General features: G+C 48.6%; 1 protein-coding gene across 1 annotated transcript; it reads right to left on the reverse strand.

Moving 5' to 3' along the window:
* Positions 1-572: 572 nt before the first annotated feature.
* On the reverse strand, positions 573-16309 carry LOC141976850 (epididymal sperm-binding protein 1-like). Its single transcript, XM_074938014.1, has 6 exons — positions 16306-16309; positions 3932-4020; positions 3577-3688; positions 3007-3171; positions 1689-1853; positions 573-736 (listed from the first exon to the last, which is right to left on the reverse strand). Exons 1-6 carry the CDS (start codon positions 16307-16309, stop codon positions 573-575), a joined length of 699 nt encoding a protein of 232 aa, XP_074794115.1.
* Positions 16310-23492: the final 7183 nt, after the last annotated feature.

Below are 23492 nucleotides of genomic sequence, written 5' to 3' on the forward strand. Positions count from 1 at the left end.
GCACATTTGGGTTTAGATTCAAGACTGATTATGCCACCGGCATCTGTTGATCAGAAGCGATCTTTGTTGGGAGAGCAGAGGTGTGCAGATTGGGGCTCAGTCCTTTCATTTAGTTTCAAATGTCATCATTTTGTCTCCTCCTAGCTCTGGGGCTGTCACCTGAAAAGGACAGTGTGGGTGGATGAGATGACCTCTTGAGGTCCCTTCCAGCCTTATATCACTATGATTCCATACTTGGGTGGCTGGTTGCATGTGTATGGGGATGGTTGGCTGGATGGCTGTGGATAGGGATGTATGAGTGACTGGATGGAGGTGTACAGGAATGGATGGATGGATAGATATGTGTGGTGACAGATGCATGGACACAGAGTCACCGAGTTCGGGGCCCCATCACATCAGGCGCCACCCAGACACAGAGTCACAGAGATCAGGGCTCCCTTGCACTGGGTGCTGCAGAGTACCCCTGCCCAGAAGAGTTCCCCATGTAAAGAGAGAAAAGAAGGAGGATCGCCCCCCGGTCCAGATGGAGATGTTATAAACAGAGGCCATCCCATCGCCCTGTCCTACCTCTCTCAGGCAGGGCAGTAGCTCCACTGATGGTCCCGGTCATAGCTGTCTGTGCTGGAACACCAGAACTTCCCGCTGGCCTCCGCCAGGTTGGTGCAGGTGTGGAATTTAAACTTCTTGTAGATGAAGGGGAAGACACAGGGCTTGCCATGGGAGGGGCGGTCGTAGTCTGCAGACCAAACACACCAGCAGTGGTTGAACACCGTAGCCAGGATCACAGGCAGTGCAAAGCAAATGTAGGTGGCATCAGACCACGAGCAAACACTTTGTTAGATAGTTCTCTCCCCAGCTTAGGGCTAGAGGGGAGAGTGTGGCCCTGTGACAGGGACAAAGCAATGGGAGACTTGGGTGCTATGCCTGGCTCTGCTGTGTGACCTTTAGCAAGGCACAGCCCAACTCCATGCCTCAGTTTCCCCACTTCTGCAACATGGAGCAAACGAGCCAAAGATGCCAAAGGGATAGGCAAAAAATGTCTGTGCTGTCGGGGGTTGCGTATGTGAAATGTGTTCATCATCTGTGGGTCCGTGGGGAAGTGAATTTAGCCAGTTTATACACACACCGGTGGTTAGATACAGCCACCCCCCAGATGTGTTTTGGGGGTACATCCTCTGTGGTTATTATGTGCACTAGTCAAGGCCTCTAGATACTCATGGGATATCTGGGGCTCCTTTTGCTGAGTGCTGCCCAGGTAAAGAGTTTGCTGAGATTGTACCACTGAGTGCCACTCAGACAAAGAGTCACCGAGATCGGGGCCCCATTGCGCTGGACGCTGCCTGGATACACAGTCACTGAGATCGAGGTTGTGCCAGGCGCTGCCCAGACAGACAGAGATGGCAAATCCCTGTCTCAAAGCGCTGCCAATCTGAACAGCCAATAGAAGGAGCCCCACCACTCTAGGGCGATTTGGGGGATGGTTTTAAGAACTGTTGAACAGCTGCTACCCATGAACTTCAGCTTGCTCAGCTTTTCCTAAGGGGCGGGGGATGGGGACCAAAAAACCAACCAACCAGTTCCTAACTGACTCACCAAAGGAGTCTATGGCAAAGTCAGGAATTGAACCAGGCCTCAGTGAGCCGAACACCTTAACCACAAGGCTCAGCTTCCTCCGCCCCCTGCCTTACCTGGCGTGGAGCAGTAAGTCCACTTCTTGTCCACGTCATAATTCCTGGTGGTGCTGCACCACAGTTTTTCCGAGCTCTCCCCGTCGCTGGTGCAGGTGTGGTGCATTTTTTTGTTGTAGAGGAAGGGGAACGCACAGCTCTTTCCTGCCGCATTCCCACCCAGGACTAGGGAGGCAAAGGGAGGTGGTTATAGACACCGCCAACAAGCCCACCTGCCTATGGACTAACGGATGCTACATCCCAGTATGGCCCGGTGACCCATCACGAACAGCCAAGAAATCTCATGTAGGCTTTCATGGATTCATAGATCCCAAGGCCAGACAGGACCACTGGGATCATCTAGTCTGAAGTCATGTAGAACACAGGCCAGTGAGTGTCCCCCGATTCTCTCTGTGTTGAACCCAATGACTTGGGTTTCACTAAAGTATCTTCTAGAACGGCATCCAGTTTGGATTTGAAGACATCATCATGGCTAAAGCATCTTCCAAGAAGGCCAACAGGAACCTGGCTTCCCACAACCCACTGACCCTATCGGTTCTAGATCTAATTTTCTGGCTTCTCCTAGACCTTGAAGGCCTTGAACTTTCCATGAAGGAGTCCTTAGAGGCTCATTCAGGTGCTGGGAAGGGCGTGTTGCAAGCCACAATCCCACCCATCAATCACGTAGACTCCAATTGCCCAATTCCCATTGGCATCAAAGTGTCACAACTCCTCACTGGCTCAGGAGCACAGCAGAGATTCAGTGAAACCAAAATGTGTTGTGAATTTCTGTCAGTTTTGTCAGATTGTTCGTGTCGGAAAAACGATGAGAAACATTCAGAAAAAGTCTATACTCCAATTCGAAATGACTTTTGCTTTCAAAATGTCCTTCTTTTCTCTTAAACCCCAAATGTAGAAAGATTAAAAAATGCTCAAACTTTAAATGAAATATTCTGCTCAACCCAAAGGGATTTTTTCCTTTAAATTTTCAGTTCAATGAAAATTTAAAAAAAATCATTTTCTGGATAACCCAAGACAAACATTTTTGTAATTTTTGGATTCGCTGAAAATTTCAGACATTTCGTCTTAGGCATCCGCTCGAAACCATTTCCCTGACTTTGCAATGGAATGACGATTAAAAAAATTAAAAAAAAGAACTTTCATGATCCACCTGAAATGATTTTTTCCCTCTGGTTTTTGGGTTCACTGATAATTTCAAAAACATTCATTTTCATGGCAACCCACAAGTTTCCCCCCTGATTTTTCAGAATCATCATCAAGCCACAAATTAGTTATTTTCCCAACTGAGAGAACATAGGAAGCGGACTGGACACATTACTGGTATCGGGGCAGTAGCTCCACAGTTTATTCCGGTCATAGTTGTGGGTTGTGGTGCACCAGAAATGTTCCATCTTGTGTCTAGCGTTGGAGCAGGTGTAAAATAGCTGTTTTTTGTAGACAAAAGGAAACGTGCAGCGCTGGCCATTGGAGTTCCCCCCGTAGGCTGCAAAGGCAATGAGCAAAGTAGAGTGAATGCCAAAAAGTTTTCTTAACAAAAAAGAAAAGCCGGTGTGTGGGTGTGTGTGTATGTGTGTCTCATCTCACTGCTGCAGTGAAAGCCAAAGATAATTTTTTACAATGGATGAATGGCATTGTGGTCGGCCCAGGGGTCCATCTAGCCTGCTCTCCCATCTCTGGTGGCCACATTACAAGGAGGTGCTAGGCAATTTGGCTGCATGGGGGAAGCCATTTGTAGCACACAACCCCTCCAGCGAGCTCCATTTGGCCTGCAAGACCGGGTGACAGCACTCCCTGTGCTAGGGGAGGGAGATGGGACATACCGGCACGTCCTCCACAAACTCTTACCTCTGTGCCAACACAGAGTGCTCTGATTGCAGCTGGGACTCACCCTCGCTAAAGCAGACGCGCCAGAGATGGTCTTTGTCGTAGTTGGGAGTGGTAGCACACCAGGGCCTTCCCATCTGGTCATCGAGAGCCGTACAGCTGTAGTGGGTCTTACCCTTATAGATGAAAGGGAAGACACAAGGGGAGCTCTCCGAACTCCCCCCCCCACCACTGGTGGAGAAAGAGGCAAGGGAAGAAAGGGTTAAAACAGGGCAGAAGGCAGGACGCAGGGTGGGCAATTTGCTGGGAGAACTGAGTGCGAATTTTCCCAACAAAACGATTTTTTAATGTGGAAAAATGCCAGTTGCTGGGGTGGGTTCCAGGAAGACTGTGGCCGAACGCCTGGACATGGGCCAGACCCAGGGCCAGTCGCTGTCCTCGGTTGTGCAGGCCGTGTAGACCTTGCCATTGTAGGTGAAGGGGAAGACACAGGGGGCAGAGTCGGAGCCTGGCCATGAACAAGAGGCAGAGATCAGAAAAGGGGGATACGGCCACCAGGAGGCCCCTCAAAGACTAGCAGGGAGAGCCCTGGGCTGGGGGTCAGGATGCCTGGGAGGAGAGGGGAGGGGAGTGTAGTGGTTAGAGCAGGGGGGCTGGAATCCAGGACTCCTGGGTTCTCTCTCTGGCTCTGGGAAGGGAGCAGAGTGTAGTGGTCAGAGCAGGGCGGGCTGAGAAACTCCTGCTCTCCTTCTCCGACCCCCTGGTATGTCACGCACTACTTCACAAAACACACTGTTTCAGAGTAGCAGCCGAGTTAGTCGGTATTCGCAAAAAGAAAAGGAGGATTTGTGGCACAGCTCACTTAGAATCATAGAATATCAGGGTTGGAAGGGACCTCAGGAGATCATCTAGTCCAACCCCCTGCTCAAAGCAGGACCAATCCCCAATTTTTGCCCCAAATGGCCCCCTCAAGGATTGAACTCACAACCCTGGGTTTAGCAGGCCACTGCTCAAACCACTGAGCTATCCCTCCCCCAAAACATCACATCCCTGCATTGGCCGGGAATCGAACCCAGGTCAGCTGCTTGGAAGGCAGCTATGCTCACCACCAATGCATCTAACTTCATCAAAAGCTTATGCTCAAATAAATTTGTTAGTCTCTAAGGTGCCACAAGTCCTCCTTTTCTTTTTGCGAAAACACACTGTGCTACTCTACACAACGACAACATGACCCACTGCACTACACACGCACACTGCCACACGGCATCCACTACACCACAGCCCCCACGCCATGCCACTAATCAGCAACACACTGCTCCACTACACACAGTGTATTACACTCTGCAACTCAACAGTACCCTGAAGAACACCACACTGCACAATGCGCTGCTCCACAACACAGTTTGTTACACTTACAGCCTCCCTTGGGGCTCCTCCCCTTGGCTGCACCCCAGGGGATTCTCTGTTCACCAGATGGTTTGCCACCTCACTACCCTACCATGCCCATGGCATATCATGAACCCTCTATTTCCTGAAACCTGAGCCCCCCTTGCCCACAGTTCACTCCTTGGCCAGGTTGTCTCATTGTCTTCCCCAAAGCCACCCCCAAAGCCCAGGGGACCAGATCCACAAAGGGATTCAAAATCAGTGGAAATTAGTTGCTTAAATACCCACGTGGATCCACAGAAGGGAGAGATTCAATCTCTCCAGGATACGGCAGCCGGGAATTTTTGCCACAAATCTCCAGCTGGAAAGACAGCTCCCATGCAAGAGAAACAGCACAGGAGAAATTGTCAAGATTTCAATTTTTTAGGATGGAAATTGTTCTGAGATGGCGACTTTGCAGGATGGGGTATTTGGGAGATTTTGACTTTTCAGGATGGGAAATTTTGTCAAAATATCGACAATTTTCACAGCAGGGGAAATCCATTGCCTTCCCACCTCTACTCCTGCACCACATCTATATAGCAACCATGGCTCCCCGACCCCTCCCTGGTCCTCAGCAGTTTTACACTGAGCCATGTTCCCCTCCCCAGCGAACTACAGGAGCAAGCATGGTTAGCTTTCTGCTGTAGTAGGTTGTTAGCCTCTCTCCAGCCCTAAAGGAGGAATGCCACCTGCTGTCCATACCCCTCCATGAAAGGAGCAGCTTGTCAAAGTCAACTGACGCTGCTCTCAGCATCTCTGACAATCCGTTTATCACCAGGAGCCACTCCTTGGATCATGCCCATTTCACAGGTTCCTTGCCAGAATTTGGGGCCTTGGTGCAGTTGGCACCATTCCATGGCAAACAGGCAATTCTGAGGAACAGGAGCACTACCTAGGTCTGTTTACATGCCCACCCACTAATTCCTGAGTATATTTACTTTCCACCAAGCAAACCTGGCAGCTGGTGTCTGGCAGCTGGTGCTTAGGAGGAAAGCATCTGTGACAATGAATTCATCACAGTGTATGGTTCCTGCCACCAAGGGCTGGGAAAAGCAGTGCAAGGGGGCTGTGGGTCAGGATTGAGGAGCACCGATGGAGTCGGGGGAGAGGAAGGAGACCAGGACCAGGTTACCAGGGGGGTTACAAGATATAACGAGAGACATTGCAACAGCTGGGGGTGTGGGGAGCAGGGCTAGGATAGCAGGGGCTGTAGGTTGGGATTGAAGGGCACTGGTTGTAGAGATGGCAGGGAGGAAGCAGCCCAGACACAGAGTCACTGAGATCGGGGCCCCCTCACGCCGAGTGCAGCCCAGACACGGAGTCACCGAGATTAAGGCCCCCTCGCACTGGGTGTTGCCCAGACAAAGAGTCACTGAGATGGCGGCCCCGTCACACCGGGCGCAGCCCAGACATAAAATTACTGAGATCGGGGCCCCCTCACGCCAGGCACTGGCCAGACACAGTCACCGAGATTGGGGCCCCGTCGCGCTGGGCGCTGCCCAGACACAGAGTCACTGAGATCGGGGCCCCGTCAGGCCAGGCGCCGCCCAGACACAGAGTCACCGAGACTGGGGCCTCATCACACTAAGTGCTGTACAGACACAGAATAAGAGACAGTCCCTGACCCCAGAATTTCACAGTTTTAATGGGCAGCACATAGGATGAAAGGAAAACTCTCCTCCCCCTACTACAGTTGAAGAACAGGGGCTATGGGGAAGTGGAGGGACTTGTCCAGGTCTTGTGGTGCTGGGAGCTGAGCCCTGATCTTCTACATCACAAACCAAGAAACCAATTCTTCCTGTGGGGAAAACTGAGGCACACTGCAGCCTCAAACCTCAAAGGCACTTAGGTATCTAAATCCCATTGGTTTCCATGCAATCCAGGTGCCTAATTCCCTTTGGGGATCTGCAGTCTGCTCACGGTCAGACAGTGACTTGCTAGAAGAGTAGAATCAGCTGTCTTAAAGCCCACCCACATAGGGGGAGCACTGTGGGGGCTGATGGGATATATATACTGCCCCCACCTGAAGAACCTGACAGAGAACCCAGCCGGATCCATGCGGGAGGGATGGGGGGTGATGAAGTGGGGATTTCTTGTAATATTTTGTATGAATAGCCTGTCTGCCTCAGTTTCCCCTGTATGCAGCATTAATTAGGTGGTGGGAAAAGGTTGGTTACTCTCTGCAGAGACCCAGGTGTGCTGGACGCCCAGATGGCCAGGGCCTGGGCCCTAAGGTCATGGAGAGTAAGCAAAGACAATGGTCAGGCCAATTGTCCGGACATTTGGTACCTAGCAACTAAGGACCGTAGCTGGCCCATCCCGCTGCAGGAAGCCGGACAGGTTTCCCCGGAAGACCAAAGGACTGAGGAGGGGTCAGGTGGCGGCTGTTACATGTGGGGCAGCTGGCAGATGGAAACTTTCCTGAACTTTGAGTTTGCTTGCCTATTTGATTTTTTACAAGCTTACTAATATATGCAAACAAAGGACAAAGAGATTGTGTAAGTTGCTTCTGCCTAGCTAGATGGGTTTGTTACAGATAAGAGCAGTTAAAGAGTTACTGGACATGGTGGGAGTGTAATATATGAGCACACACTTGCAGATTGCCTCAGCTCTTATCTCAAGGCAAGATTAGAAAGCCCAAGGCACAAAACGAGATCAAACTATCTAGGGACATAAAGGGTAACTAGAAAACAGCCTACAAATACATTAGAAGCAAGAGGAAATCCAAGGACAGAGTTACTCAATGAGGGCGGAAAGACAATAACAGAAAATGTGGAAATGGTAGAGGTGCTTAATGAGTTCTTTGTTTTGGTTTTCACCAAGAAGGTTGGTGGTGACTGGACATCTAACATAGTGAATGCCAGTGAAAATGAGGTAGGATCAGAGTCTAAAATAGGGAAAGAACAAATCAAAAATTACTTAGACAAGTTAGATGTCTTCAAATCACCAGGGTCTGATGAAATGCATCCTAGAATCCTCAAGGAGCTGACTGAGGAGATATCTGAGCTATTAGCAATTATCTTTCAAAAGTCATGGAAGATGGGAGACATTCCAGAAGACTGGAAAAGGGCAAATATAGTGCCCATCTATAACAAGGGAAATAAGGACAACCTGGGGAATTACAGACCAGTCAGCTTAACTTCTGTACCCAGAAAGATAATGGAGCAAATAATCAAGAAATCAATTTGCAAACACCTGGAAGATAATGAGGTGATAAGTAACTGTCAGCTTGGATTTGTCAAGAACAAATCATGTCAGACCAACCTGATAGCTTTCTTTGACAGGGTAACCAGCCTTGTGGATGGGGGGAAGCAGTAGATGTGGTATATCTTGACTTTAGTAAGGCTTTTGATATTCTCTCACATGACCATCTCATAAACAAACTAGGGAAATAAAACCTAGATGGAGCTACTATAAGGTGGGTGCATAACTAGTTGGAAAATCATTCCTAGAGAGTAGTTATCAATGGTTCACAGTCGTGCTGGAAGGACATAACGAGTGGGGTCCCACAGGGATTGGTTCTGAGTCCGGTTCTGTTCAATATCTTCATCAATGATTTAGATAATGGCATAGAGTACACTTATAAAGTTTGTGGATGATACCAAGCTGGGAGGGGTTGCAAGGAGGATAGGATGAAAATTTAAAATGATCTGGACAAACTGGAGAAATGGTCTGAAATAAATAGGATGAAATTCAGTAAGGACAAATGCAAAGTACTCCATTTAAGAAGGAACAATCAGTTGCACACATACAAAATGGGAAATGACGGCCTAGGAAGGAGTACTGCAGAAAGGGATCTGGGGGTCAGAGTGGATCACAAGCTAAATATGAGTCAACAGTGTAACACTGTTGCAAAAAAATCAAACATCATTCTGGGCTGTATTAGAAGGAGTGTTGTAAGCAAGACAGGAGAAGTAATTCTTCTGCTCTACTCTGCACTGATTAGGCCTCAACTGGAGTATTGTGTCCAGTTCTGGGCACCACATTTCAGGAAAGATGTGGACAAATTGGAGTAAGTCCAGAGAAGAGCAACAAAAATGATTAAAGGTCTAGAAAACATGACCTATGAGGGAAGATTGAAAAAACTGGGTTTGTTTAGTCTGGAGAAGAGAAGACTGAGAGGGGACATGATAACAGTTTTCAAGTACATAAAAGGTTGTTACAAGGAGGAGGGAGAAAAATTGTTCTTCTTAACCTCTGAGGATAGGACAAGAAGCAATGGACTTAAATTGCAGCAAGGGCGGTTTAGGTTGAACATTAGGAAAAACTTCCTAACTGTCAGGGTGGTTAAGCACTGAAATAAATTGCCCATGGAGGTTGTGGAATCTCCATCATTGGAGATTTTTAAGAGCAGGTTAGACAAACACCTGTCAGGGATGGTCTAGATAATACTTAGTCCTGCCTTGAGTTCAGGGGACTGGACTAGAGGACCTCTCGAGGTCCCTTCCAGTTCTATGATTCTATGATTCTAAGATCAAGCAATGAGTCAGGAGGGGCAAGGGGAGATTGGGGGAAGGTAAAACATTAAAAGGCCAGATAAATGCCCGCCCCTGACCGTAGCACAACCTCCTTCCTTACCCCTCCCATGGGGTACAAAAGCGGTGGGACAAAGAGGACCCCAGACCCACGACCCCCCAAAATGGAACATGACCATAAGTTGTAAGGGTGGGACCAAGGGCGGGTGACATTCCCCTCTGGTGTTATCTGGACCAGTGAACTGCTAGGTCACTCCAATCCTGGAGCCAGCCTTACCCTGCTCTGCTGTGAGAACCCCACTCCTGGGCTGCTCACGCACAGCCTCTGGCATGTCAGCTGCTGCTTGGATTGTGCAACCGAATGACACCAGCCAATATCTCCGGTCCCAGACACAACCCTAGGAACCTCCATCTTGCAGTGTCCAGTTATGCCCACTGGACGCTGCAAGCTTATATGAGTTTGTCAATGTAACAAACAAATTGATATGTACCGGGCTTGTTATCCCAAGGGGAGTCTCTGACACGCTTCAAACCAAACACACTGCTTCAGGTAGAATAAACAGATTTATTAAGTTTAAAAAAAATTAAGTGATTATGAGTCAAAGCATAACAAGTCAGATTTGGTCAAATGAAATAAAAGCAAAACACATTCTAAGCTGATCTTAACACTTTCAGTGCCCTTCCAAACTTAGATGCTTCTCACCACAGGCTGGGTGGTTGCCCTTCAGTCAGGCTCTCCCCTTTGATCAGCGCTTCAGTCACTTGGTGGTGATGTCTGTAGATGGAGGTGGAAGAGAGAGGAAGAGTATAGCAAGTGCCTCTCCCTCATTAAAGCAGCCCTGGGTGCTCTAACTCCTGATGCATCCTCACTGGCAAGGAACATAGAGTGCCCGGACTCCGCGGCTGGAGCGCTCCTGGTAATCCACCTCCATGAGGAGCATAACACTTGCTGCGCCCCGGCTGGGGCACCATGGCACCCATGTGGATGCCCTGGTCTACTAATGCACTCTGATCAGCCTCCAGAAGTGTCCCACAATGCCTGTTCTAGCCACTCTGGTCATCACTTTGAACTCTACTGCCCTGCCCTCAGGTGACCAACCATCAGACCCACCCTTTAAATTCTCTGGGAATTTTGAAAATCCTCTTCCCATTTGCTCAGCAAAGCGTGGAGTGCTCTCAGCGAAACTTTCCAGGTGACCATGCCTCCATGTGCCAGGTGATCCCCAGTGTGGAGCAATGGCGAGGTGCTGGACCTCATCCGCGTTTGTGGGGAGGAAGCTGTCCAGTCCCAGCTGCGCTCCAGCCATAAGAATTATGATACCTTCGGGCAGATATCAAGGGACATGATGGAAAGGGGCCATGACCGGGATGCACTGCAGTGCAGGGTTAAAGTGAAGGAGCTGCGGAATGCCTACCGCAAAGCCCGCAAGGCAAATCGCTGCTCCAGTGCTGCCCCCGCAACCTGCCGTTTCTACAAAGAGCTGGAATCAATACTTGGGGGTGACCCCACCTCCACTGCTGGGACCACCATGGACACTTCAGAGCCCAGTGCAACAAGGCAGGAGGAGGAGGAAAGCGGGAGCGAGGGTGCTGAGGAGGAGGGAGACAGCCAGGCATCCCTAGACGCATGCATCCAGGAGCTGTTTTCAAGCCAGGAAGAAGGTAGCCAGTCACAGCGGACAGTGCTTGGGGAAGAACAGACACCAGAGGAGGTGCCTGGTAAGCGGCTTTTATTTTGGGAAGGAAGTTGTTTGGTGCAGGCTCTTGGGACGAGGAGGGTTAGGGCTGCATGCATGCCTAGATGCGGAATAGGGCATAATTGCAGTAATCGGCCTCAGTGATCTCTTCAAAGATTTCATGCAGAAGCTGGGCAATCCGCTTGTGCAGGTTCCTTGGCAGAGCTACTATGCTCCTTGTCCCAGAAAGTCTAACATGTCACGCCACTGTGCTGTGACAGGCAGGGAGACCATTGCTGCACACAGACAAGCTGCATATGGGCCAGGGCAGAAGCCGCATTGTACTAGAAGATCCTCCCTTGCTTCCTAGGTCACCCTCAGCAGCGAGATATCTTCCAGGACAAACTCATCCTGTGGAAAATGTGGGCACAGTGTTCAGTATAGGTGCCCCCTGCAGCTGTTGCCTCTTCCCAAGTCACAGATCCCCAAAGGACAGTACGGCCGTGAAACAATCCGTCCCCCTTGCCCCTGTGCTTACTCACCATTTTGGGGTTCCTGTGGGTTATGTGTGCTCGCTTTGGGACAGGATATTTCTGCTATTATGTACACTGTGCTTGTCTTTAAGTACGGCTGAATCAATGCTGCCCCTGTTAAGTGTTGCATTTTGGCTTTACAGATGCAACCTTGAGATCCCAGACATCCTTGTTATCGCCGGCCGAAAGACTCCAAAGAATCAGGAAGCAGCTGCGTAGAAGCAAAGAGGACTTGCTGCATGAAATAATGCAGCAGTCCCTTAATGAAAATCAAAAAGTCCAGGAGTGGCGGGAAAGTGAAAGGAGGATCCACCAGCAGAATGCGGATCACCGGCACCAAAGCACGGAGTAGCTGCTAAGCATCATGGAGCGCCAAGCAGACTCGATACAGGCGCTTGTAGCAATGCAGGCAGAGCACTTCCGCGCCCCCGCCCCTCTCCCCCCAGCCCTTGTCCCAAAACTCTTTCCCTTGTGCCCCCATGTCACTGCCAAGCCACTTTCCCCAACATCCAGGTTGTTATCGCCACCAGCTGCCTCCAACACCTGTAGCTTCACCACCCAGCCCTGCAAACTACGACTCTTACCCAGTGAACTCAACCCCTATCACCATGCATTTTAGCCAGCCTGAAGTGCAGCACTCATTGCACGGCACTCCAGACAGGAAGGCTGAGTATGATAACAGGACATACGCAAATCTGTGATTGTCCCATTCCCCACCCCAACCCCTTCCCTCATCCCAAACAGCCCAGATTTGTCATGCCCTTTCTGTTTCCCAAGCAGCTGTGTTTCTTTTCATTAAATGAATTTTCTTTACAATAAATGAATTTTTTGGCTTTGAAAACATTCTTTTTCATAGATTCATAGATATTTAGGTCAGAAGGGACCATTAGGATCATCTAGTCTGACCTCCTGCACAATGCAGGCCACCGAATTTCACTCACCACTCCTACAAAAAAAACCTCACACCTATATCTGTGCTATTGAAGTCCTCAAATCGTAGTTTAAAGACTTCAAGGAGCAGAGAATCCTCCAGCAAGTGACCCGTGCCCCATGCTACAGAGGAAGGTGAGAAACCTCCAGGGCCTCTTCCAATCTGCCCTGGAGGAAAATTCCTTCCCAACCCCAAATATGGCCATCAGCTAAACCCTGAGCATATGGGCAAGATTCATCAGCCAGATACTACAGAAAATTCTTTCCTGGGTAACTCGGATCTTACCCCGTCTAATAGCCCATCACAGGCCATTGGGCCTATTTACCATGAATATTTAATTACCAAAACCATGTTATCCCATCATACCATCTCCTCCATCAACTTATCGAGTTTAATCTTAAAGCCAGATAGATCTTTTGCCCCCACTGCTTCCCTTGGAAGGCTATTCCAAAACTTCACTCCTCTAATGGTTAAAAACCTTCGTCTAATTTCTAGTCTAAATTTCCTAGTGGCCAGTTTATATCCATTTGTTCTTGTGTCCACATTGGTACTGAGCTTAAATAATTCCTCTCCCTCTCCGGTATTTATCCCTCTGATATATTTATAGAGAGCAATCATATCTCCCCTCAACCTTCTTTTAGTTAGGCTAAACAAGCCAAGCTCCCTGAGTCTCCTTCCATAAGACAAGTTTTCCATTCCTCGGATCATCCTAGTAGCCCTTCTCTGTACCTGTTCCAGTTTGAATTCATCCTTCTTAAACATGGGAGACCAGAACTGCACACAGTATTCCAGGTGAGGTCTCACCAGTGCCTTGTATAACGGTACTAAAACCTCCTTATCCCTACTGGAAATACCTCTCCTGATGCATCCCAAGACCGCATTAGCTTTTTTCACAGCCATATCACATTGGCGGCTCATAGTCATCCTATGATCAACCAATACTCCAAGGTCCTTCTCCTCCTCCGTTACTTCTAATTGATGTGTCCCTAGCTTATAACTAAAATTCTTGTTATTAATCCCTAAATGCATGACCTTACACTTCTCACTATTAAATTTCATCCTATTACTATTACTCCAGTTTACAAGGTCATCCAGATCCTCCTGTAGGGTATCCCTGTCCTTCTCTAAATTAGCAATACCTCCCAGCTTTGTATCATCCGCAAACTTTATTAGCACACTCCCACTTTTTGTGCCCAGGTCAGTAATAAAAAGATTAAATAAGATTGGTCCCAAAACCGATCCTTGAGGAACTCCACTGGTAACCTCCCTCCAGCCTGACAGTTCACCTTTCAGTAGGACCCATTGTAGTCTCCCCTTTGACCAATTCCTTATCCACCTTTCAATTTTCCTTATTGCATTAAGTAAAAGACACTGTAGCCGAGGAAAGCAACAGGCACTGCAAGTCAGTGCATCATAAGTAGCAAACACAGATTCCTACTAACGTTGGAACCACTTCACTTCACTCCCGTGCAGGGCACCAAACATTATTGGTGGCTTTCAGCCTCAAATTGCTCCCTCAAGGCATCCCTAATCCTTGCAACCCCACGCTGGGCCCCTCTAATAGCCCTGCTTTCTGGCTGTTCAAATTCAGCCTCCAGGTGTTGAACCTCTGAGGTCCATGCCTGAGTGATTCTTTCACCCTTCCCTTCACAAATGTTATGGAGGGTACAGCACGCGGATATAACCGCGGGGATGCTGACATCGGCCAGGTCCAGCTTCCCATACAGACAGCGCCAGCGGCCCTTTAAATGGCCAAAAGCACACTCCACAGTCATTCTGCACTGACTCAGCCTGTTGTTGAACCACTCCTTGCTGCTGCCAAGGCTCCCTGCTTAGGGTTTCATGAGCCACAGCATTAAAGGTAAGCGGAGTCTCCAAGGATCACAGTGGGCATTTCGACTTCCCCTACGGTGATCTTCTGGTCCGGAAAGAAAGTCCCGGCTTGCAGCTTCCTGAACAAGCCTGTGTTCTGAAAGATGCGTACGTCATGCACCTTTCCAGACCAGCCTGCGTTAATGTCAATGAAATACCCACGGTGATCCACAAGCACCAGGAGAACCATAGAGAAATGCCCCTTCTGATTTATGTACTCTGAGGCTAGGTGGGCTGGTGCCAGAATTGGAATATGTGTCCCATCTATCGCCCCTCCACAGTTAGGGAAACCCATTTGTGCAAAGTCATTCACAATGTCATGCACATTACCCAGAGTCACGGTTCTTCTGAGCGGGATGTGATTAATGGCCCTGCAAACTTGCATCAACATGATTCCAACAGTCGACTTTCCCATTCCAAACTGGTTAGCGACCAATCAGTAGCTGTCTGGAGTGGCCAGCTTCCAGATTGCAATAGCCACCCACTTCTCCACAGGCAGGGCAGCTCTCAATCTCGTGTCCTTGCGACACAGGGTGAGGGCGAGCTCCTCGCACAGTCCCATGGAAGTGGCTTTTCTCATCCGAAAGGTCTGCAGCCACTGTTCGTCATCCCAGACTTGCATGACGATGTGATCCCACCACTCAGTGCTTGTTTCCCAAGCCCAAAAGCAGCGTTCCATCATAGTGAGCATGTCCATGAATGCCACAAGGAATCTCGTGTCATATGCATTATGCGAGTCAACATCATCGTCAGACTCCTCACTGTCAGTTTGTAGATTAAGGAGTAACTCGACTGCAATTCATGACGTGCTGGTGAGACCCATCAGCATATTACTCAGCAGTTCGGGATCCATTCTCGCAGACTGAAAGGGAAGACAGAGTGTGCAGTACAAAAAATGTTGAAAGATGGCCCCCCATTCCCACAAGCCACAATGCCAGAATGGGAAGATGTGCTTTGTGGGATAGCTGCCCATAATGCACCGCTCCCAGTGTTGCTGCAACTGCCGCAAATGTGGCCACGCCAGGGCGCTTGCAGCTGAGAGTGTGGACACATGACAGCGCTTTCCCTGCTGCGGTCTCCGAGGGCTGGTTTAACTCACAGCGCTCTACCTCTGCAAGTGTAGCCATGCCCTCACTCGAGAGTCCAACAGATCCCTGTGTTGCTGCCTAGGCCAGCATCCTTTGTTCCTGTGAGGTTGGGCTGGGTTTGTCCCATACATGCCCCGAGGAGGTGTGAATTGCCCCTCTGCTCTTAGAAAATTTTTGCCTGGGCTTATTTTAAGCTATGAAGACACATTTTCAGCCTCATAACTATATACATGAAATTACAACCTATAACATTACTGTAACCTTATTGGAACAAGAATTACTGTGACATCACTATAACAACAATGCTCAGTGCATCATGAGCCTTCCGAAGACACCCACCATGACAAACTTTGCACTGGATACCACACAATCGTTTTACAACGATGAACGTGGGAGTGCTGGGTGTTCCCTTGAGATACAGAGCATCACACCTCCCCCCTTAGTTTACTGCAAGAGGGTTAGTCACTGACTAGCTCGAAGGCAGTTTGTGTTATAGTTCTCTTGGCATCCAGCCATTAAGACCATGAGGCAGCGTGCCTCAGTTTCCCCATTCACACACAGCAAACCAGGGTTTTTATGGTTTCTCTGCTGTGATAGGCTTTAAACCTGTTTACAGGTATTAATTGAACAATAGCATTATCATAAGGTTAAATATCCGTGTCAAAATTCTTATCCCCAAAACTTATCATTAATACCAAAATTTTTTATCACAGATGAGCATTTACAAGTATCTTTATGATGCCATGCCCTCTGTTCAGATAGTCTGGTTTGAGGTTAGTTTGTTCCTTACCCATGGTGTTCTTTGACTCTCTCCCATGTAATCAGTCATAGAATCATAGAATCATAGAATACCAGGGTTGGAAGGGACCTCAGGAGGTCATCTAGTCCAACCCCCTGCTCAAAGCAGGACCAATCCCCATCTAAATCATCCCAGCCAGGGCTTTGTCAAGCCTGACCTTAAAAATATCTAAGGAAGGAGATTCCACCACCTCCCTAGGTAACGCATTCCAGTGTTTCACCACCCTCCTAGTGAAAAAGTTTTTCCTAATATCCAACCTAAACCTCCCCCACTGCAACTTGAGATCATTACTCCTTGTTCTGTCATCAGCTACCACTGAGAACACTGGCTTTTCTTTCCCTCCAGTGTTCCCCTCTGTGTGAGCTCTTAATTTAATCATGTTTCTAGAATTTTGGTGCCTCAGGGTCGGGCAAGATAGGTGTTCAGGGGGATCCTGCACATTGTCTGGCCCTTTGCGGTGCGGTCTCCCAACCCCAGGACTGTACATATGTAGAAAATCCATCTCCCCTTTTGGGGTTACCCTGTGTTTCTCCCTCCCAGCACTGAGTCCTTCCCTGCCCCCTAGAGGGCTGTGATCGGTGCTCTCTGGGCTAGGTGTGTTTACCCTTCGATCAGATTCACCTTTTCCCAGCAGCTTTCCCATATCTGCTCCCTGTCTCCCACCAGCCTGGGGGAAAACACCCCCTCACAGTTGGGTCATTTGTATTCTGGCAAACTACCACCTGGCAGTATCCTGGTCTCAACTCCTCTGCTGTCACAGGCATTGGAGCTGCATCTTGATATAAAGAGACACAGTTATTTTCCAAAAACTTAACAGAAATAGCACCCTGAAAAACTGGAACCTGGATTGGGGTATCCTCTGCCACCCCTTGCTCTGTCCCTGAGAAGTCAGCTGTGTGACTGCTCCCCTCCAGGAGGTCATTTACACAGTTCTTTCTCAAAACCTGGATCACAGGCTGAGTGCCTGGGTGCACAGATGCTGACCCAGCCATCCTCATAGTGTCCTGGGCATCCTGCCCCAAATGACTAGTGAGAACACATTCCTGTACCCCCACTATTCCTTCCCCAGTTTCCTCCTCTGGGCCACCTCCTAAGAAACATTTCTCTGTGCTCTCTAGGAAGGGTTCTATTCCTTGTTCATCTGCAAAACTCTGCCGGCTAACAACTGGGACAGTTTCCTTAATCGCTGACAGCATTTCTCCTTCCCCTGAGCCTGAGGGCATGTTGCCTTCTGCTGGAAAGGAGTTAGTCTCAGCCCCTCCCATACTTGGAAGCATACTGCTTCCCTGTGTTACAGGGTCACAGGAATCCTCATCCACCTCAGTGGTTTCTGAGATCCCCTGCCCCTTCTCTGGGCTCTCCTCTGGGACACATTTCCCTATGCTCCCTAAAGCGAGGTCTGTGTCTGGTTCAGCTGCAACCTGCTGGCAGCTAACAGACAGGACAGTTCTCTCCCTGGCAGGCATTACACCCTTATCTCTTCCAGATGTGGTGTTCCCTCCAGCTGCAGTGCAGGAGTTGGTCTCAACCACCCTCCCACCTGGAAGCATGTGGCTTCCCCTTGCTGTAGAAGAATCAAGGAGACTCTCTCCCATTCTCTCAGCAGTTCCTGAGACCTTACCCTTTCTCTCAGGAGTCCCAGCATAAAACTCCCTCCTGCTGCAGGCAAATACTTTAACCTTAGCTCCATGGAAAAAATCATTATCAAGGAGCAGGTCAAATAGGAGGTATTCCATTACCCCCACAGTCAAAACACTTTCCAAACCTTCCCACACCACATAGATTTTAGCTAGTGATACAAGGAATCTGCTTTCGCCCACCCCCACAATCTCTGCCATTTGGCCAGGTAACATATGGGCCTTTGGGACCACACTCTGCTTACCCAGAGAGTTCTGGGCCCCTGTATCCTTCTGCCCCAAGTACTCCCTGCCATTAATTTGGACAGCCTTAACAAGCTCCATATCTGGTTCTGCAGAGGCTACTCTCAGAGAACCAATATAGTAGGTTTCAGTTGCTTGGGGGGGTTCTGTGGTGAGGACAGCAGGACTAACATGAGCTATTGGTTGCCTGCTTCCTCCTAGCACAGGGCATTTATTCCTCAGGTGATCAGTGGAATTAAACTGATCGCACCTTTTGGGCTCTTCTGCTTTTACAGGAGATTTGGGATGAGGGTTAGAGGAATGTTTTTGGGTAAGGGAATGTTTAGGCTCCCAACCCCCCTCTCTCTTCCCAGGGGCAAAATGGGATCCTCCCTTCCCACCAGTTTTAAACCCCCTTTTCTGTGACCAGCCCTCAATAGATGCCTGAGTTTGTTCGAAGGCATCAGCAAGAGATGCCATCTCATCCACAGACTTTACATCCTTGTCCCATAGACACTGCTTCACATCAGCCTAACATACGCTAAGGAAATGCTCTTGAGCAACAAGATCCAACATCCCCTCAACACTTGCCACTTCTTTGCCCCTCACCCATTTTCCCAACAAATCTCTCATTTTGTTCATATATTCCCCATTACTCATCCCAATATCCCTCTTAAGATTCCTAAATTTAACTCTATCTGTTTCAGGGGTAATCTGAAAACTTTGCAAAACAGTATCTTTAAATTTACAGGTTTCAGAGTAGCAGCCGTGTTAGTCTGTATTCACAAAAAGAAAAGGAGTACTTGTGGCACCTTAGAGACTAACACATTTATTTGAGCATAAGCTTTCGTGAGCTACAGCCAATGAAGTGAGCTGCAGCTCACGAAAGCTGAAATAAATGTGTTAGTCTCTAAGGTGCCGCAAGTCCTCCTTTTTTAAATTTACAATAGTCTAAAGCATCTTCACTAGGCATTCCATTGAATACATTTCGAGCTTTACCAGTTAATTTCCCAATCAGGGTAGGAACTCTCTTGTCACCAGGGATTTCATGTATTACACACAGCCTGTCGAAGGGGGTCAGATATTCAGCACTATCATCCTCTTCACTGTATGCAGGACGGAAGTGTTCCCATTTACGGATTTTCGGAGTGATGGGCACCATTGGGGTCGGGGGGTTCTGGGTCTGCTTGTCTAGCAGGGCCAGTTGCTGTTTTCTCTCTCTTCCTCTTTCTTCTCTCGTTCCCTTTTCTTCTTCCCTGGCCCTTCTCTGTGCAGCCTCCTCTCTGGCTGCCTCTTTTTCTTTTTCTTCTCTCTCTCTTTTTCCTTTAGCTCCAGTTCTTTCAGTTGCAATGATCTCTAGTGCTCCCTCTCCTTTTCTGCCACTCAAAAAGCTCCAACTTTGCAATCGCTACACTGCTTTCCCTCATTTTCCTGCTTTACTGTTCTTACTTCCCTTTTTCCAAAATAAGCAAACAGGAAATAACAAAACTGTGACCTCTTCCTGGCTGTTCCTAGGCACTGCACTTAAGACTCACTTAAAATCACAAATATCCAGTGCTTGAAGTGTGAACTCCAGTTGGAGTAACAAGTTGCACATACACTCCGCTCGCTGCACCACTGTGACGTTCCCCTCTGGTGTTATCTGGATCGGTGATCTGCTAGGTCACTCCAATCCTTGATTCTGGGAGCCAGCCTTACCCTGCTCTGCTGTGAGAACCCCCACTCCCAGGCTGTTCACACACAGCCTCTGGCATGTAAGCTGCTTGGATTGTGCAACCGAATGACACCAGCCAATGTCTCCAGTCTCAGCCCTGGTCTACACTACGAGGTTAGGTCAAATTTAGCCGCGTTAGGTTAATTTTATAAGCAATGCGGCTACACAACCAACCCCATTCCATCGACCTAAAGCGCTCTTAAAATCGACGGCTGTACTCCTCCCAACCAGGGGAGTAGCGCTAAAATCGACCTTGCTGGGTTGAATTTGGGGTAGTGCAGATGCAGCATTGTGAAATTCAACAGAATTGGCCTCCAGGAGCTATCCCACAGTGCTCTGATGTGACCACTCTGGACAGCACTTTCAACTCCGATGCACTAGCCAGGTACAAAGGAAAAGCCCTGGGAACTTTTGAATTTCATTTCCTGTTTGGTCAGCATGGCGAGCTCAGCAGAACAGGTGACCATGCAGTCCCAGAATCGCAAACGAGCTCCAGCATGGAGCGAACGGGAGACCCTGGATCTGATCGCTGTACGGGGAGAAGAATCTGTGCAGGCAGAACTCTGATCCAGCAGAAGAAATGCTGATGTATGTGCCAAAATCACACAGGGCCTGGTGGACAGAGGCTACACCAGGGACACACAGGAGTGCCGTGTGAAAGTCAAGGAGCTCAGGCAAGCCTACCAAAAGACAAAGGAGGCAAACAGTTGCTCCGGGTCAGAGCCCCAGACATGCCATTTCTATGATCAGCTGCATGCCATTCTGGGGGGGACCTAACCAGTACCCCAACACTCTCCATGGACACCTGCAAGGGGGGAGTCTCACGCAACACAGAGGAGGATTTTGTGGATGAGGAAGAGGAGGAGGAGAATTCGCAGCAGGCAAGCGGAGAATCTGTTCTCCCTGGCAGCAAGGACCTTTTCATCTCCCTGGAGCCAACACCCTCCTAGGGCGTATTGTTCCTGGACCCTGAAGGCAGAGAAGGTACCTCTGGTGAGTGCCCATTTGTAACTACACTACAGGGGTTAAAAGCAATTGTGTTTAATGTTTGATTTGCCCTGAAGAATTGGGATGCATTCGCAGCCAGTACAGCTACTGGAAAAGTTGGTTAACGTGTCTGGGGATAGAGTGGGAATCCTCCAGGGACATCTCCATGAAGCTCTCCTGGAGGTACTCTGAAAGCCTTTACAGAAGGTTTCTGGGGAGGGCTGCTTTATTCCATCCTCCATGGTAGGACGCTTTACCATGCCAAGCCTGTAGCCAGTAGTCTGGAATCATTGCAGCACAAAGCATGGCAGCAAATGGTCCTGGGTTTTGGTCACATTCATGAAACATTCGGTCTTTATCTTTCTGTGTTAGCCTCAGGAGAGTGATATCATTCATGGTCACCTGGTTGAAATAGGGGAGTTTTTGTAAGGGAACAGTAATCCCATCTGTTTGGTGATCCCCAGCACATTAGACCCCGGTCATGCTGGGCTGTTTGCGCTTGGCTAAAAGGGATCATCCCAGAGAATAGCCACGCAGTAGGGTGGGGGGAAGGGTGTGCTTCACATCCACCCCAAAACTGCAGCCCCTCCTTTTAAATGGCAGACCCAACCGGCATCGCTTGCTATTGGAAAGGAGGGTGCTGCAGTTTGAAACCATTCCCACATGTTATGAAGGCGAAAGAAGCCAACCCAGCGTACCCTTTGGTTTACCCTGGCTGCCTGGAAACTGAATTCTGTTGCCCAGCCATGTGTGATGTGTCACCATACAGGCAGGTGCTCAAGGTAAAAGGCAAAATGTGATCTTGTACCTAAAGCAGATGTGCTGTCTGCTGTGAATTGCTTGATTCACTGTGAAAGAGTCTCCCTTTTGTTCTCAGAAATGTATCTTCTACTCTCCCTTTTTATTCCCCCTGCAGGTGCAAATGTTGCTATGCTCCCCGTATCATCTCCGTCCCTGAGGTTATAGCAGATTAGAAGACAAAAAAAAAAACCACACTCGCGATGACATATTTTCAGAGCTCATGCAGTGTGTTCTCCAATTGGTTTTTGAATGTTATAATTCTTGACGTCTGATTTGTGTCCATTTATTCTTTTACGTAGAGACTGTCCAGTTTGACCAATGTGCATGGCGGGGGGCATTGCTGGCACATGATGGCATATATCACATTGGTAGATATGCAGGTGAACGAGCCTCTGATAGTGTGGGTGATGTGATTAGGGGACATCATCATAGGGCTTAATCACATCAGCCACAGTATCAGAGGCTCGTTCACCTGCACATCTGCCAATGTGATATATGCCATCATATGCCAGCAATGCCCCTCCACCATGTACATTGGTCAAACTGGACAGCCTCTACGTAAAAGAATAAATGGATACAAATCAGACGTCAAGTATTATAACGTTCAAAAACCAGTTGGAGAACACTTCAATCTCTCTGGTCACTCAATCACAGACCTAAAAGTGGCAATACTTCAACAAAAAAACTTCAAAAACAGACTCCAACGAGAGACTGCTGAATTGGAATTAATTTGCAAACTGGATACAATTAAGTTAGGCTTGAATAGAGACTGGGAGTGGATGGGTCATTACACAAAGTAAAACCATTTCCCCATGTTTATCCCCCACCCTCCCATCCCGCACTGTTCCTCAGACGTTCTTGTCAACTGCTGGAAATGGCCCACCTTGATTATCACTACAAAAAGCTCCCCCCCCCCCCGCTCTCCTTCTGGTAATAGCTCACCTTAAGTGATCACCCTTTTTACAGTGTGTATGGTAACACCCATTGTTTCATGCTCCCTGGGTACATAAATCTCCCCACTGAATTTTCCACTGAATGCATCCGATGAAGTGGGCTGTAGCTCACGAAAGCTTATGCTCAAATAAATTTGTTAGTCTCTAAGGTGCCACAAGTCCACCTTTTCTTTTTGCGAATACAGACTAACACGGCTGCTACTCTGAAACCTGTGATACAAACTTAGATGCTTCTCACCACAGGCAGGCTGGTTGTCCTTCAGCCAGGCTGTCCTCTTTGATCTGTCACTTGGTGGTGGTGTCTGTAGATGGAGGTGGAAGAGAGAGAAAGAGCATGGAAAACGTCTCTCCTTTTATCATGTTCTTTCTTCCCCCTTGGCTTCAACCCCCCCCCCCCCCCCCGCTTCAGAGTCAGGTGAGCATTACCTCATTGCAGTCCCAAGCTGACCAAAGGAAGGGGGGTGACTCACTCGAGAGTCCAACAGATCCTTTTGTTCCTGTGAGGCGAGGCTGGGCTGGGTTTGTCCCATATATGTCCTGGTGAGGGGTGAACTGTCTCTCTGTTCTTGGAGAGTTTTTGCCTGGGCTTATTTTAGGTCATGAAGACACATTTTCAGCCTCATAACTATATTCATGAAATTACAGCTGATAACATTACTGTAACAATGATTAACATCACTATAACAACCATGCTCAGTGCATCATGAGCCTTCCGAAGACACCCAACATGACAAACTTTGCATTGGATACCACACAATCATTTTACGTGGATGAACATGGGGTGCTTGGTGTTCCCCTGAAATACAGAGTGTCACAGGGCATATTTCAGGTATAATTAGGCCTGCTAAGGAGGGGGGGATGGGA

The sequence above is a fragment of the Natator depressus genome, chromosome 23 (genome assembly GCF_965152275.1).
Source record: "Natator depressus isolate rNatDep1 chromosome 23, rNatDep2.hap1, whole genome shotgun sequence".
NCBI lineage: Eukaryota > Metazoa > Chordata > Testudines > Cheloniidae > Natator > Natator depressus.